The sequence below is a fragment of the Parus major genome, chromosome 12 (genome assembly GCF_001522545.3).
Source record: "Parus major isolate Abel chromosome 12, Parus_major1.1, whole genome shotgun sequence".
Lineage (NCBI taxonomy): Eukaryota > Metazoa > Chordata > Aves > Passeriformes > Paridae > Parus > Parus major.
The window spans coordinates 17,463,836-17,481,870 of NC_031781.1; the positions used below are offsets into that span (position 1 = coordinate 17,463,836).

Genomic DNA, 18,035 nt, shown 5'->3' on the forward strand with positions numbered 1-18,035 from the left:
AAGAGAAAAGAGAAGAGAGAGAAAAGTTTTCAGCTCACCCCTCCAACCTTCTCGAAGTGAGAGGCGTCCCTCTGGAAGTCCGTGAGGGTCCCGTTGAAGTACCAGGTGAAGCTGATGTCCAGCAGGGGATCGTGCTGCACCTGGCAGGGCAGCACCACGCTCTCCCCCACGGTGACATCCATGTTGGAAGGTGCCAAGGTGATCCTGGTTGGCTCTGCAGGGAACACAGATATTGGTGATTGGATTGTTCTGCGCCGCTGACACTGACACCCCCCACGTTCCTCGGATGGGATCGGTGACAGCCACTTCCCAAGGATGCAGCTGCACTGGGAATGCTGCCTGGAGCTCTGTGTGCCTGCATTCCCAGCAGGAGCTGCTGGGCACTGGGAAGGTGAACTGGAGCCTGCTGGGTGCAGCCAAGCCACGCCACCAAGCTGAATCCACAGGCAGGAATTGCCCTTCCACAGGCACTCAGCAATCCCACCGTGGTGTGAAGCAGCAGCAGCACTGGGCAGATGAAGAGTTGGCAGTAGGGAAGAACCTAATAAACCCCAAAAACTGGAGGAAATCCACTTCAGGAAGAACACAGTGGATATTTGGGTCCATCCATCACACAGAACATAAATAGTGTCATCAAGAACAGCTCTTTGTTATTCCAGAATCACATTAACAGAGAAAAATTTCAGCTACTGTAAATACTGCAAAAATAAAATTCAATCCTAGGAATTCTCTGTTTATAATTCTATTATTTGTATATAAAGGGACATGAGTCATTTAGGAGCACAGGCTGAAAACATGAAGCACTTAATTCACTGAACAAAATAATTCTGTTTGGACCTATGAGATGAACAGGATATGTAATGCAGTGGGATGTTAGATAATTCTAAGTTTGGGAAATCTTTCAGGTGTTAGAATCTTTGAAAGAGAACATTATGAGAGAAAATATTTTTCAGATAAACTTCCCAAACTCCTGGCTCTTTTCATCCAGTATCTCAATCAGCAGCCAGGAATGGATGACTTGGAGGAAGGATCCCTCCAAACAACAATTCTGTATAAAATTTGCTTTTGAAAGACTGTGTTCTACTGCCCATGGAGCCCCTGAATGCTCCCCTGCAGCTGGAGTTTCCAACACATCTTTTTCCATAAGCAAACAGCATTTAAACCTCTTTTGGGCAAAACAGATTTTTCAACAGGAATATAAAATAACCTTGAAGATTTTTTTTTTTGATTGACATGTTTTTTTCATAACAAATTAAAAACCCCCACAAACTTAAAAGCATAATTGCACTATTTAGTGTTTAGAGAAGTGAGAGGAGGGAGAGAAGCGTTCAGAACTCCCTCACATCTGAGAAATATCTTTGCCAAAGACAGAAAAATCCCTTCGTGTCTTTTCAACTAATAAAAGAGCTGTAACAGCTATCCTTTTATCTTTATACATTAAATAAATAACTTCTCACACTCTTTACATTCTACAGCATCTCTGCAGGCTCCTGAGTCTGTGATTCCAGTTGTAGCCCCCGTGTCCCAGCTCACCCACCTGTAACTATCAAGCTGGTGGAGCCCCTGGCTGTTCCAAACTGGTTTGTGGCCAGGCACGTGTAGCTGCCAGCATCCCCCTTGGTCACGTTGGCTATCCTTAGTCCTCCATCCTTTAACAGTGTCATCCTAAAAAATTACAAGGAGATTTTTAAAAGTTGCAGCATTTGTAGACAAAATGTTTTCAATACCTTACTGTTATCTAGGACATGTTAAAACTGTAAAATGAGCTCTCTGCCAGCTGAAACCAGGACAAGTCACCAGGCCAGGGTGTGAAAATGTTGTGACCGTCCACTGACAATACACACCAGATTTGAACTCAACCATGTATTATTTTGGACACCAGTAGAAACCAAGTTTTTCAGAGATGTGGGCACATGAATGTGTGTGAAACAGAGGAATCCCACATGAGCTCCATCTTTTTCAGCTGCACCAATTGAAACTGGAATAATTCTCAACTCTTTTGTTGTTTACCTCGAGCAATCTTGCACAGCAACTTTGAAATAACTGTGATTACCATGACAACTCCATAGGATTGTTCATGACCTTCCTTTGTGGAAGCCCTTGCAGGACAGAAAATTCCCTTCACCCCACACAACCTCCCACAGTGAGAGCCTGGAAAAGCAGGGAGGCGCCTACAGAAGGTGTGGACAGAAGAAAAGCCACAGCAGTGATTGAGGAGCAGGAATGTCCCCACAGCAGAGGTGACATCCCAGACAGCAGCACTGGAGGGATGCACAGGTTTCCTCCCTCTTTCCCTATTTCTTCTCCTCCCATCTGTTCTATCCACACCTGTGGGGACTTTTACCCTTAGACAACCTGCAGCAGTAACTGAATATATAACTGAATAACTGAAAAAATATAACTGAATGTATATACAATGTCCATAGTAATTAACAAAAGGTGCCCATTTTCCTGAAATGCCCACGTCAAAAGAACTCCAGAGCTTTTCTCTCACATCCCACCTGAGAGGCACCAAACTGGAGCACAGCACCTTGGCTGGCTGGTGGTTTGGAAATGCCCTGAACTGAGCTACAGAATGAACAGAGCAGCAAACAAAACCTCTCCAGGCCTGCATTCACTGGAGTCCTGCTCAGTTTTCAGGAGAAAAGGCAGCAAAAGTCCTCAAACTCCACACTGCCACCTTCCCTCCCTCAGAAGAGCTGGGAGGGTTTTGCCTGCTCACTTCCACCTGCTTGGTTATTAACCTGCTGATTTATTCACTACAAAAGGAATGAATTAATTACACACCTCTGCTGCTCTTTTTATTTTCAGCACTCTCGAGGTAAAACGATGTCAGTAGATCCCCATCACTGCTCCCAGCTGAGATCTGGGGCTGAATTCTGCTGTTTTGGGATAAACTCTCCACAAGTCCCTGACCTGGGCTGGCAGTGAGGGGTGGCTGTCTCCTCTCCCAGGTGACAAGGAGCAGAGGAATGCCTGGGGAGGCTCAGATCGCATTCTGGGGAAAATTTCTTCATGAAAGGGTCATCAAGGCTTCAGTGATCTTACCCTGCAAGCTGAACTCGTCTGAGCCAAACCCACATTCCCTAAATGAGAACCAGAGCAGTGGGAATCCACCAGGGCTCTGGAATTCCACTGCCCCACTCCCTGAACAGCGAATTCACCTCACCCTCAAAGCCCCAGGGAAGCTTTTAAAGCTCTGAAATCAGGAATCTGCACTCCTGCCACAGCTGCACTGCTCCCTGCAAGGAGCCAGGATTTTTGGGATTACCATATAGGAAATACACACAACTTTTAAACGCTTTTTTTCGTAATTAGTTCAAATTGCATTTTGTATTTCCTTAAAAAAAGGTGTTTCAGCTCTCAGCACTCTTCCTCTGGCAAAGGTGGTGCAATAATGAAATTAGCAGATGCAAATTACCAGAGATAACAAGGCACCCTGTTAGAACAACAACAGACAAAAGCATCTTATTGGGGTGAGAAAGAGAGCTATAAATAGGCAGTTTAATCCATTTATAACCACAAAGCATCCTGAGGTACCTCAGCTGATGTGGTGGCATTTGAGGAGTTTTTTTCAAGGGAGGATGTGCCTCATGAGCGACTTCCCCGAGGTTCATTAACTTGTTTTGGAAAATTCCTAAGTCATATTTGGCTGCACTTCATGTTAGATGGAACATTTAAAATTAATTAAACCCTGCCATATGGTTTATAGGTATTTTAAATGTGTTAAAGACATGAGTGATACATTTTATAGGTAATTAGGATGACATCAAAAAAGGGTGTTAAAATATATCAATTATGGTTACAAGCAAGTGCTGTTGCACTTTCTGGCTGAGGCTTCATCTACTTTGATGCAATTTCCAAAAGAAAAAATACAAAAGAAACCCCAAGTGCTGACAAAGCCTAAGATCAAACAAAGGAAAAAGCAGGATCAGGGAATAAACCTGAAAATGTCTATTGTTTAATTAAAACAAATCACTTTTAGAGTGCTCTGAGCTACCTGCAAGCCTAGCTTGCCTAAAATAATTAAACATAAAGGTTATTAAAACCCAGATATAATCAGGAATATTTTTTTTTCTAGAATTAAAAACAAAAAACCAAACAATACACACCAAAAAAAAATCAATTTGAGAAAAATATTCTAGTGGAAATAAGACTTTTACTGGTAAATCAGAAAAGGAGCAATGCTCCACTTTCCCCAGTCACAAAACAGTAAATGCAGCTCAGAGCCTATGGAAATTCTAAACCCAAAAATAGCTCTGCCCCTCCTGTTGAAACACGAGACAAAACACAGCTTTTAATTTACTTAGAATTATTCAATATTCACACGTGGTGCTGGCACACTGCCAGGGAGAGACCCACACCTGTGACACACAAAAATAACAATCCAGCCTTTGGCATCCTCTGCATCTACAGGTGTTTCTTCCAAAACCTTTTGCTTAAAGCCAGCAATTTTCCATGGAAATTCCATTTTCCACAACCTGTACCCTTCTGATGCCCTGGCAAACGGCACAAAACCTTCAGACCTTTAAAAGGGACCATGGGGAGAGGAATGGTCCTAAATCCACCTCAATTCCAGCTGGAGATGGATTTAGGACCTGCTTGGTCATCAGGTCAAAGCATCATTGACAAACTCATCTCTCATTAATTCCTGAGCAAAGCTGGGGGGGGAAATGATGTTTGGGGAAATTCTTTTTCTCTCTAGCCAAATAAAACCCCCTTAACTCACACCCACACCCTGACACTGAGATCAACAGATGGGGAGAAGGATTAAACAACTTCAGGACTCTGGGGTTCCCAATTTGAGAGAAATGATACCTCTTTATATGCTTATTTAAAAATGACACCTCTTTATATATTGGTATTTAGAGAGAGAAGACAGAATGTGCCTTAGGATCCACTGGAACTCGGTGTCATTAATGCAGCTGTTAATGACTGCAGACCTGCTCACATTCCCAAGGCAATGCTTTATTACTGAACCCTCAGACATCATAAAACTCAGGAATCACTGCTTGTTCCATTTGTCAGATTATTCAGCAAAAGAAAAAAAATAATAAAAAATTCAACTATTTTATTGATAACCCTTATTGATATGGTAATAAACACAAACACATTCCAGTTTGTAACACTTCAGTGAAAACTGAGTTAAAAGTGTCTTTTTTATGTATCAATCAAATCCCAACTAAATTAAAGCAGATTAATTAATCCTATGCAAGTACTGGTAAGTAAATGCATTGCTTTTCACATCGTAGCATTTCAAACTCTAACACAAAATGAATAAAAGTATTTAATTCAAACTGCAGCAAAGCTAAAGCCATTAACTGATACTTCTGAGTATCATGCAATTTTTTATCAGGGATCATTTATTTCTTTCCTCCTGTAATTTGCCATCACTTGGCCACAATGAAAGCTGCTAAAACTGGAGTTTTCCTAATGGAATTGCAGTGGGAAGTCTTTCAGTGAAGTTTCTGCAGCATCTTCTCATCTTTTTCTAGTCTTGGCAAATTTAGAAACATCTAGGAATAAAGGTGAGTTTGCTTAAAGGTGAAATGCTGCTCTGCATTTGCACAAAATCCTGTTTTTTAACCCTGTTCCAGTCAGGTATGTGAGCCAGGGGCTCAGGACCCACTGCAGCCCACAGGCAGTGACTGCCAAGCACAAACTGAAAATTAAGTCATGAACATACATAAAACATTAAGGATATCTTGGAAGGGGTTATGTCTGGGTCACAGCTATTTTAGTATTTATTCTGGTTTTGGTGAGTTAAACCAGCACCAGGAGCATTTTACTCTGGTTAAACATCTAATCCTCCTTTTGTGGAGGACAAAAAGACAACAAAAATTCATCCATTTGGAGGTGGAGGTGTCTCAGGCACCCAATAAATTTAATTCCCATCTTCTGTCTTTCCTTCTGCACGTTATCCTATGCTTTCACTTCTCTCTGCACTCCATTGCTCTTTAATATTTAGCTCTCTTTATTAAAGATATTCCAGGGAAAAAAAAAATGAATCACATACTTCGCAAAATTAACAAGAAACAAGATTGCTTTCTTCAATGCTGAGCGATTTCTCAGCCCAGAGCTCATGAATCCATTTTGAATTATATTTTCTCCCCTCCACAAGACACACTGTATTCAGCTCATTTAATTAAAATTTACTGACTCATTATCCAAATCTTCTACATACAAAAAAAGCAGCACCATTTAAAAATAAATTAAGAATACGAGCAACAGCGCCATCAAAATGAAACTCTCTCAGGCTTTACTAAAGCATTATGGTCAGCACCTCATTGAAACCCAAGTTCTCTGATGACAAGAAATTCAAGTATTTGTGCTTTATTATTCAAATAGGAGTTTTCTTAAGACATATCAATTCTACCCATGCTGATGGAAATTAAAATTCAGCTCCTTCTGCCTCCCCACCTCTCCCAGGTGTTGTCCACGCTGGACCTCCCTTGTGGGAGAAACTGGTTCCTCCTGCCTGCTGCAATTAAAAGAGAGGAAACCCTCCCCACCAGACTGGAAAGGGAGTTAATGGCTGAAAAATGTTCTGCTAATTTGAAACCCTTCCCCGAATTGCAGGAATTGTAGAACTGCATGAAATCCATGGATTGCAATTATTCACAGCAGACAGTAATGAACTCCGGGGTGCTCCGCAAAGAACCACGCTCTGCTCCTCTCTGAAGGCGAGTTTACTTCATTTAGATTAATTCAGGATTACTGCCTTGTTATTCTGCTTCCTCTGGAAGCCATTTACAGTGTGTTGTCAGAAATAGACACTCTGGGTCATATTTTGGAATTACCTGCACTTGGCAGAAGTAACAGCTGTAATTTATGTTCATAAACCTAAGCAGGCAGCAACATACTCAATTCAGGTTTGGGAATTGAGTGTTGATTTCTTCAGCCTGGTACTATCATCCCAAATGAAACTGCTACCATTCTACTTTTGATGGAAATGGAACGAGGATAAAAGCAAGGAATTTACAATTTAGGAATTTTCCTGAATGGACAAAATCAGGTGCTGTGCATTTTTTGCACGCTCCTTACGAAAGCAGTCACAAAACCGAGATCCTTCAAAAGGCAACGAGTTTCACATGAATTTTAGAGGTCACAGCTTAATTTAATCCATTAACATTGTTCAATTAAAGGCTAGAAGCACTCAATAAGCGAGCAGTGCTGTTTTGAAAGGGATTTTTGCTGGCCTGCTTGCAGGCAGGCAGCCAGTGAGGCTGTGCCACCACGTCCAGCTCTGCAACAACAGATGCCCCAACTTCTGCCAAATTGTCACATTTGACAACACTTAACACCAGAACAGATGAAAACTCTTGTGGCCCCTGTGAACAAAGAGCCAGGGCAAAGATGACAGTGCCCAAAGCTTCTGGGTACAAGAAGACAGCCCCAGCCTAATTAAAGATGGAACAAATAAAGGTCTCCACTGCAGTCTCTCCAGGTTTTATCTATCTGGGAGCAACTCCTGTGTTTAGAAGTTGCAAAAGAAAAGGTCAGCTTGGTGTTCTACAGGAATAGGACCACAAGAATTTTGTCTAATTTAGAAGCAGTTTCCTGATGCCAGGCTGTTTTGTACAAATCAACACCCAGCCCTAGAGGAGCAGGGACACATCCCTCAAATCACACTGCCATGGCAATCCTCCCTCAAAACACTCAAAATGTTTGCTTTCCTCAGTCTCATGTCTGGCCTTGTGGACACTTTCTGTCCATGAATTATCCTGCCAGGCACAGTGTGACACCAGAGTGCTCCAAGAGGAGCCTGTCCCCACTGCTCCCAGCAAACACTTCCAGGGCTGTTGCTGGGGCTGCAGCCTGTGTGTGACTCAATAAAGCTGACCTGGGGGCAGAGTGAACTCCCAAAAAGCAGTTCTGGCTCCTGTGAGTGTGCACAGCCTGTCCTGAGCCCTGAAGAGCTGCAGCTGCAATGCCCAGAGAGCCACACTGGCTGTACCTGTGCGAAATCAGACCTGGAACTCCCAAGCACACCCCTGCTCCAAGGAGCTGCTTTGCTGCCCCAGGTCACTCCCTGAAAATCCCAGTCTGTGGAAACACTGAAATGTGGAACAGAAAGGCTGGGAAGGCAGCAATGCCCAGTGTGGGACAGATGCAAACCAAAAGCTGCTCCGGAGCAGAGGTACAGCCCTGCCTCAAAAAAATGTCTTTTTATACAATTTAACCAGCACATGTGTGCAATTTCAGCTTATGACTAATTCAATAATGTTTTAACAGGTATTGCTGGAAAAAAAAACCATTTACATGTTGGAAATCAATAGCTGGGGGCATGGGTGAATCACAAACTCTCCCCTGAGAATTCCAATCCCAAAACACATCCACTATCACATAAACAGTGATGACATCTGCTACCCCTGGTAGCATCATGGCTGCTTGTAAAGAACCTGAAGTGCATTTTCCTTTTCTTTTCGTGTTTTCATCTGCTATTCTTGACCTCCCAATTAACTTTTCTTTCTTTTCTCAGCTATATCATCCCCATGGCTGGAACACACCTCAATTGCCCCTTTGCCAACATTTTCAGAGCATTCTGCTGAAGCCTTTTAGTACTTTTGTACAGGCTTTGCATTCCCAGTTTTCTATCATTACCTGCTTCTCTCTAAATCAGGCCCAACTCTACATTAAGCTGAAAACAAAATCTGACCCTTGACCTTAGAGAAAGCACCACAATTGCACTCTCAGTGCTCTCATACCATCACAACAACAACAAAAAAATACAACAAGCAAAACACCCCAGGCCAGCCAGACTTCAGAGAGACTTCACAAGTGTTTGGATTTACAGCTGACACTACTGCATAAAACCACACACAAAAGCTTCTTGTAAGATTAAAACAAATAAACCAATGTAATGTGATACCTTTCATTTTCGTGTAGCTGCTCACCTCCCTTCTTCCAGGAACATTTGGCCTTAGGGAAAGCTTTGGGTTTGCACTCAAAATCAACTGTGCTGCCTATCTGAACCTGGATCAGTTTCTTCATGGGACTCTTGGAAAAATCTGGAGCAGAAGCTAAAACAGAAGGGGTGGTAGTAGTGAAATAAAGCACCTTCAGTGATATTAATGATACTATTTAGCACTTACACCAGCACTTCACAGATTCCAAACATAGTTAACACCATTAATTAGGTCAGACAGATCTTCTATTTGGCAATTAGGTATTTTCTCCTCCTTTTTTTGTACCTGATCCTGCTACCAAAGGTCTCAGCTGTGCAGGTGAGCACCCAACAAGGTCAGCACAGAGGATCACAGTGACCAAAGCTCAAAGAACCCAGTGAGCACTCAGCACCTGCCCCGCTGGATGCTCTGCTGAGGGAACACATTTCTCTGATCAATCTAACCAGCACCACACCAGGAGCCTCACTGAACCTCAGGGAACTGGAAAGTTCCCAGTTTCATGTGCCAGATGACAGGAAATGAGAGTGTAGCTCATTCTGAGTGAAATTTTCATGAATTATGTTTTGAAAAGGCTCGTGGCCTCTCCCTATAACACTGAACTTTGAAAGGAAATTCAGTGTTTGAGGAGAGCAAGGAGCATGTGCTAATCACCACCACAAAGGAAATAAATAACCTGTGTCCCCAGAACACACCAGAGTTACAGGAGGGAAAAGTGCACAAGTGTGAGTGTGTCAGTCCCAAGCTGTGCTCCCTCCAACAAACAGCAGCCACTGCCTCAGCCCCAGCACAGGCTGGGTGGATGCTGAGTGTCACTGCCTGTCCCTGGCTCCACAAGGGCTCCACACAGAGGATTTTAACCCCATGGTGTCCCACAGAGAGGGGAGAGCAGCTGATGGAGCCAGCACCATCTCCAGGCCACACCAGAGCTTTTAATCCTCTGGCCCAAACCCAACCCCCCATCCCTCCTTTCCCTCGTGAATAATTTATCCTGTTCTGTTTTAAATGAATGATTGGCCTGGAAATCCTCTGGCAGCAGATGACTCAACTCCTCAGCTCTGCAGATAAAGACATCAGGTTGACAAAAATGTTTTATTTCAGTGGCAGCAGCTGAGTGAGTTAAATCCAAGGGGGTGTGGAGAGGGATAATGAGGTTTGTGTTTTAGTGAAAAAAGGAACATCTTACCTACAACCCTGAGCTCTGCACTCGAAGAGATGACACCATGTTTATTTTCAGCTATGCACTGGTATCTGCCAGAATCTGTCAGATTTAGATTTGATATTGTAAGTGCACCATTTTCAATTTGGATCCTTCCCTGAATATTAAGAAAAATATCTTTATTGATGATATATTTCCTGTGAAAGATTTAAAATAAGTAAGGAACAGAAATAGGACAGCATAAGTACAATGAACAGGGTAAATGCAAAAGCATCATCTTGAAAACAGCTCCAAAAGAAATGATCTGACTGCATCAAGGTACAGCAATGCTGATCAGCTATTCATGGAGATCAATTCAATGCATGAAGTAATTCTTAGAACTTGCCCTGTTGCACTGAGGTCTGTCAATCTCAAATGCCCTTTTATTTCTCCAGAAATACGGACAGAACCCTACCAGCCCCCTCAGAGAGAGCAGAGTATCCAATGTGTGCAGATGGCACTGGCATTTCACACTATTTCACACGTGCCACTTGCTAATGAGCTCGCTGCAGCACTGCAGGAAATATTCCAGCAGCCTCTAAAGAAAGGCACAGAGTGAAGTGCCTTGGAGCCAGCACAGCTTCTCGAGTGTCTGGGTCTTCTCACCCTGCTCATTCTTGGAAAGCTCAATTACAGCAGGAAGTGACTAATCTGAGTGGTGAGAACAGGAACCGAGTGAGAAAGACAAAACCAAAGGAGCATCAGCTTTGGGGAAAACCAGAGACACAGTAATGGACAAAACCCAAACTACCTGGCCAAAACTATTTTCTAGGGGCTGTGTTTTGGACCTGGACCTGGCCCAAGCACAGGGGGACCCCAGGACAGCTCAGCTCCTCCTGAATGGCTCAGACAGACAGAAAACAGTCCCAAAGAGGAAAAAGCCTGAGTGTCTCCATGTCTTATCTCCTCTGCAGCATCCCAAGCTGCTGCTCTTAGAAAAGGTTTGTTGATGGAGAAAGGGAGAGCTGAGTGGAACAACCCCAAAGATGTTTGTGAAGGAGACCCAGCACGAGGGATTACTGCAGTCAAGGAGCAGAAGACACCTGATCACTGCACACAGACAACTCCTCTGGTGTCTCCTCAGTGCTGGGTCTCAAAGAGCTCCCTCACTGTTTCCAGAGGAAGTCACACTTGTGCCCTGACATCAGCCAAAAGGCTGGACAGCATCACTCCAAACTGGAGAAATGAGGAGAATGAACGATTCCAAGGTATTTTTGTTCTTCCTGAGGTAAAAAAAGCCCATTACCTCAGTGCCTCTGTATGACACAGCGACAATGCTCTTAAATCACCCAGAGGAGATGCTGTGCTCCCTCATTTAACCTGTCCACAAAACACCAGCATTCCTTTTAGCCAGCACCATGTGAGAAATGCTTTCCAGTGCTCTGCTCATTTTTCAGAGCCCTCCAGTGAATTCACCTGGATGTCCCTTTCTTCCCCAAAAGCTGGTGCTGAGCACGAGGCACTGGCCAAGGGCAAAATGTCTTCTTGGAGAAGCAATCAGGCAATATTCCTGACAAGCTGAATGGGGCTGTTTTCCAATGCAGCAGGGAGATTTCAAATCAATAAATAAGGAATATCAGATCCTGTTCTGTATTTCTCACCTTTCACCTTCTACGTTCAACCTCCTTTCACTGTCACCAAATGCACTAATTTCAATTAATTTGCTCTGACAACTGCATTAAAGCAAATATCTATGTTATGTTGATGTTTGTATTCCACTCTTTGCAACAAGTAAGTGGTAAACCCATGAATCTTCAAGAGTTTTGTCAAGAAGTTGGAAAATATTTTCTTACTACCTTTTATGAAATTCCAGCTGCAAATATAGTAAAATAATTCAAGCTCTCCATCCCTTATTTATAGTTATTTATAACATTATTAAACTTCCTTCTCCAGTCATTTCAAACATGTTTTTTTCCTGTGGTTCTGTTGTTTTTAAATCTGCTTTTAGCTGGAATATTTCTGTACAGCATAGTTTGTCTTTGCAGCTTTTGAGGCCTCATCAGGGTGCTCTCAAAAATCACAAACCCAGTATCAAAGATTTCTCTTGACTAATACCAGGAACTTTTGGATTCTCCAATTTGCATTGTGTTAATTTTACAGGGCACCACTTTTCCCAAACAGAAAGTTACCTCTATTGCCAGCTGCTCTCCGTTCCTCAGCCACCTGTAGGATGGTTTGGGCTTCCCACTTGCTCTGCAGTCCCAGTATAAAGTGTCCTCCACAGCAACTTCCACATCCTTTATGGTCTGGATCCAGTGAGGCTTTGCTGCAGAGAAAATACACAGTGAAGACCCTCACAAGTTATTGCTCCAGGTCAGAATCAAAGGGTTAATGGGCACAGAACTCATCAATTTTCTGCACAGACTGATCTGTACCAACACTGGTCCTGCTTCAGCCCCCTGATGAAACAAGTAACTCATTATTCTTCTTAAACATTTTCATTACGAGCACTAAACCAGAAGAAAATTGAGAGTACAGATCACTAAAGCTGGACTAGTGAAACCAATATTAAAATCACTAATGATTAAACAACATCATTTTGCAATCGAGGCAAATGTAAGAGAAAGACATTAACGGCGAGACTGAAATTAAATAAGTGATGTGGCTAAATCATCAAATTAATGCTGAAGAGAATCCTTTAAGTCCTAAAAAAAAATAATGGTATGTCAGCCGTAGTGCTAAATACCATTTGAATTGTTTTCTAATGCAAGGCAGCACTTAACTGGATGAGAACATGGATATATGAGATTGTTTTTGAAAGTAGAAGCCTTGGCACAGAATTTGGGTAATGCAAAACAGTAGAATAAAGTCCATAAAAATCACTATTTTTTAAGCCAAAATTTGATGCAATAATACCATACATCCTTCTGAATTACCCTAAATACAGTTGGAACTGTAAAGGTATTTAAAACATCTGCTACAGCTTTCACAGGAAGGAGAAAGCTCACTTGGCAAATAAACATCAATGCATGAAAGACAACAGTAATTTATTTTTATTCCTTTAGTGCTATTTCACATATCAGTTCAACACTGTTTTATAGGTAATTTGTGAATTTTCTTTTCATTTATTTATAATAAGTTTATAATCTCAGCCTATGCTTTTTTTTCCAAGAAAGGATAAATCCTGGACACTGCCTATGGAAAAAACAGATGAAAGAGCAGGATGGAACTTGGCTGCAAACTCTTAGCCATGGGCAAAGAATTTTCCAGAGTAAATTTGCTTAAGTCAGTAATTCAGGAAAATCTCATAACACTCTCATATGAAAACAACCAGGAGAAAACAAGTCCCTGGTGATGTAGGAAAACCTTATTTAACACAGGAGTTTGGGAAGCACAGATTAATTCCCACTTCAGTGGGGTTCACACTTATTTCATTTTAAAAGATTCCTTGTTTTCCCAGCATGGAAAATTCCTCTCAATCCCAGGTTCTGCAATGCAGTGAAAACACCTCAACATGACCAGGTACAGCACCAGGTTTTTATGATAATGATTATTGATCTACTTATGATTTATGTACCCATATTTAGGGTTAACTTCTTACAGAAGAACTTACTAAAATGTATTCACTGAGGTTTCAGCTACTAATAAATACTGGAATTCAACCAAAATTTGCTGACAGTGAAACCCTCTGAATATTACTTTTATTTTCACATCCCCATGAAAATTAACACCTGCCACTAATTAGGGGATAATTTATTTTTTGCACTCCCTTCATCAAGATCAGCTGCAAAAGACAGGATGACCTGATTTTTGTGTCACATGGATGTACAATTTCACTGGATTTAACTGGGGTTAAATCTTCAAAGTTCAGGTCACAACACTGGAGCTCAAGACAGCCATTGCTTCATCTCACATGTGTTGAGGGAATGAAAGCTCAGGGCTCCATGTAATGAGCACTTTACACACCTCAATATTTATGCAACATTCAGCAGTGCTTGAATTACTGATGGATCCATACATGTGGAATATTTAACATCTGCTGCCTATCTCCACTTGAAAGTACGTTAAATATAATCTATTTTCAAGTCTAAAGATCTTGGATTCAATTCTACCAATAAAAGAAAAATCATTGTCTGTCTAATCTTGTTTCAGGACTGTGTCAGGCAGTCTCCACAGGAGGGTTTCCCAAGTCCCCACACAATACAATAAAGCAGAAATTCACACAACAGCTTCCCAGGGCACAGGACGAGAGATTCCTGGTGCTTGTCCATCCACAAGAGAGTGCTGATGGAGACTTCAGTGATTTCCTGCAGGAAGGCTCCTTTTCTCTTCTTGCAGGAAGAAAAGCACCACTTTCAATCTGTCTTTGGAAGAGAACAATTCAACCAACCAGCTCCAAATGGAAAAGGCAGCTCAACAGGGGCAATTCCAGCTGGGAACACTCTGACTTCTGGCCAGGCTGAAGGTGCTTCATGTGCAGAAGGAATCAGCTATCAGCTACTGCTCTGACACCTCTCAAAACACCAGCAGCACTTGCCAAGCCCAGCACTGCCCCTTGCTGAAGGACTCTGAATAATCAGCTTTATTCCTCTCAAGATTTAGTCACTGCCAGGAAAACTTTGCTGCCCAAAATATCTGATTCCACCATCACTGCCGCATCAGTGCTCCTGAAGGAAGACTTGGTAGTAAAATCTCATTTTCTCCTGGAACTACTGCACAATTGTTGTGAAACCTGGATCTTCCTGAGGAGAGAGGAAGGAGTCACTTCTTCCTAAAGCCAGGACTAGGCAAGCAGGCAGCACATCCTTGCTGAGATTTAAAAACAAAATAAAAAACAGACATTGTCCTGTAAGCTGAGAAGTTGGAAGTTAATTTTAAAGGAGTTCACAGTGCAGGGTTTGAGCCTGTGACAGGAATCCGTGTTTTGGGAAAAAAAGAATTCTTCGGAACGTGCTGTGCAATCTTCATGAAAGATTCATCTGGAGCTCCCCCAGGACAAAATGCTTGCAGGTAAGTGATTTTCTACAGCAGGTTAGCCGTCAGCTCCGTGGCCAGTCACTTGGAAAAGCACCAGCCTGGATTTTGCTTCAGTTGTTTTAGCCTAAAGTGTTCCTCACAGTGCTGATGGTCCCAGAGGCACGGAGAGAACAAGTGTGGGACTTGGAGCAGTGAGAGGCCTCTCTGCTCTGTGGTGCTCAGGATGACCCTTCTCCCCCAGCCTGCAGGAAACAATTCATTACACCCCAGGCCTCCCCTCTGGGCCAGAAGGGAAGGAAGAACCCTTTTTTTCCCATTTTACAGAATCCTTTGTGACGTTCCTGGCGCTGGTGTGAAGGGAGCCCAACTGCAGTGATGCTCCTGGAAGCAATGGCTGAAGAAAGTGACACTTTTCAGAGGCTGAGCTGGGATTTGTGAATTATTTGTGCACTAACCTCTCACAATGCATCAAAACACACATTTTTATGGATGATTTACTTCAGTGTGAGAGAATCTTACAAAAATCTGTTTTTAATTCTACAGGCCAGAGGAATAGAGTGGAGGGGAGGCAGAACTTCAGGGCCATGACTTTTCCAGGGAGTTCTGTGCTCTGCTGGGAGCCAAAGCCCCTGGGAAGCTCTTCCAGAACAGGGATTCACACAAGATGTTGCCTTCTCACACTTTTACTCTATTTCCACTAGGAAAGCTGGGCTGGAAATCACTGAAACACCTTTGGGGAGGCTCAGCAGATGGGCAAGAAATCAGAGGAGAAAGAACTTCTCAGAGCACAAGAGGAAGCAGCTGTGAAGCACACAGGGGGGAAAAGCCCCCCCAAAAGTGTAACCTGCAGTTTTCCAGGAGGCCTGTCTCAAAGTCAGCCTCTGATACTCACACTGATGCCTGCAGCAGGGATGAACCCTCATTTCATCTCAAAACTCCACGGGACTTCAAGCACGAGTCACTTTTGTTCTGCTCAAACAGCTGGGCCTAGAGAAGCAGCTGACACTTCTCTGAAAATTCCATTTTTTTTACTCCCATTCAAAAATAAGAGTGCCCTCAAGCAACAGGTAATTCCAAATCACTGCAAAAAGCTTCAGTGTGTAAGAGAAGACAAACTGTCAGGGCAGCAGGAAAATTCTATTTTTAGACAATATTAACAATTCAACTCTAGGCTGATCAAACTCAGCAACTGATTGATGTTATTTACTCATTTGTAGCTTTGTTGTTGATGTTTTGAAGACATCTCCAAGCACAAGACAGAGTCAGGCTATCAGATAAAACATTTAAACAGAGATATTCTACCTACACAAATAACACAGCTTCAGTTCAATTCTGCTGGTAGATTATTAAAAAATAAATAACAAAACATACCAGTGTTTTTTAATACACTAAAAAAAGGATGTAGATTCTACTTATTCCTGGGGGATTTTGTCTTTGTTATCACAGCAGAGCAAAAGGAGAACAGCTGCAGAATTTCTTTCTCCCTGTCAAACATTTTATCTTGGTACTGCCAAGCAAGACTTCTGTATATCAGCATGGGCTAATTAAGAATATATTTTCTTCAATTATACCTTAAATTAATTGCTTTACATATCTTTACCATGCTTCATGTTTAATTGCATCCTAAAACACAAAAATGTAATTGTTTCATCTCCTCTCATTTTTCTCTGCCATGAAAACATCTCTGTGGATTCCTTTTTTTTTCCTGTTATCTCTTCATGGGGAGCTAAAAGTGATGACAAATGAACATGCTAATAAAGGGAAAGCAAATTATTTATATATTCAGGTTCTACATTCAATCATAGTTGGATAATCTTGTCCTATTTTTAGCACAATCTGAACTCCCCTGAGTAGAAAAACTGGCGTTTAACAAATGTTAGAACTGTAAAAAGGACAAAAAAATTGAACATTTGATGTCAGGCTTTTCTTGATAAAATCCTTCAGGAGCAAAAAGGAAGATTAATAGTCTGTGAGTATTGTAATGGACACAGAATATCTGGTTTAGAATATTGATTTTAATTATCAACACCAACTATGGCTTGAGAGCTATATTTAAAACACACCATAATTTTAATAAAACAGACTCATTTCATTTATTTCAGGACCAGAGTTACAGAGGTGACAGATTTATAGGAATTCTTGAGAAAGTGACCATGGACAGGAGCAAAGTGGAACCTGTCCTCAAGGGCTCTGTGGCTTCAAGGCTGTAATTCATTACTGGATGAAAAAGTAAGGCTTTTAACCTAATTATTTATGCACTGGACAACCTGATTTCCAGATTTGAAACTTTCCAGTTTCAGCTCATGAAACAAACCACAACAGGAGTGTTTCATTTCATAGCAGAGCAATGAATATTTCAAGCTTTTGTTCAGGACCAGCTTTATGTTATATTTACAAAGAATCCTTCAGGTTTGCAAAGAGAGGAAAACCTATTTTTCAGGAATGATTTTTATCAATATTTTTTTTCCTTCTAAAGATTTCTTTTTCACGTTATTTCTCTATGACATCTTGCAAATTGTTAACCCAATCCTTCTCACACTGTTGTTTTTTTTTTTGGGTCAGGCAGAATCATGCTTTCTTCTGCCAAGAGGAAAATGAATGTCACTACTGAAATAAAAAGACATTTGTACTTGTGTAATGTTTATATTTTTCTATGTTTGATAAGCAGACACGCCTTCAACTTCCACCAGTGAAGTGTTTTAACAGCAGCCACCATTCCCTAAAAACACCAGATTTGTGGATTTTTGACAGCATTGGTACTTTCTGGCAGATGGATGTTTTTTTACTCCATGTCTTCAGTTTATTGCATTAATTTCCCCCAAATCCTCATCTGCTTTTAGAAAACTTCCTTAAATATTGATCTTTTATTGGAAGGCTGAGTGGGATTAGATTTCTTCACCAGACAGATTTCTGGGCTTTGGCACCAGCTGAGGTGGCAATCCATCAGAAGATATTATCTTCACTTATAAAACTTTGAACTATCAAATAGAGTTAAATGCTCTTATCCTGAATCT

General features: G+C 41.8%; 1 protein-coding gene across 1 annotated transcript in view; it reads right to left on the minus strand.

Moving 5' to 3' along the window:
- Window positions 1-18,035, minus strand: part of LOC107210404 (contactin-3) — a 92,850-nt gene that overhangs the window by 13,183 nt on the left and 61,632 nt on the right. The window contains exons 7-11 of the mRNA XM_015641192.1: window positions 12,234-12,370; window positions 10,093-10,222; window positions 8,873-9,023; window positions 1,538-1,665; window positions 39-214 (exon numbers count right to left, since the gene is read on the minus strand). Of these exons, the coding sequence (XP_015496678.1) occupies window positions 39-214; window positions 1,538-1,665; window positions 8,873-9,023; window positions 10,093-10,222; window positions 12,234-12,370 (722 nt within the window). The remainder of the gene's footprint in view (window positions 1-38; window positions 215-1,537; window positions 1,666-8,872; window positions 9,024-10,092; window positions 10,223-12,233; window positions 12,371-18,035) is intronic.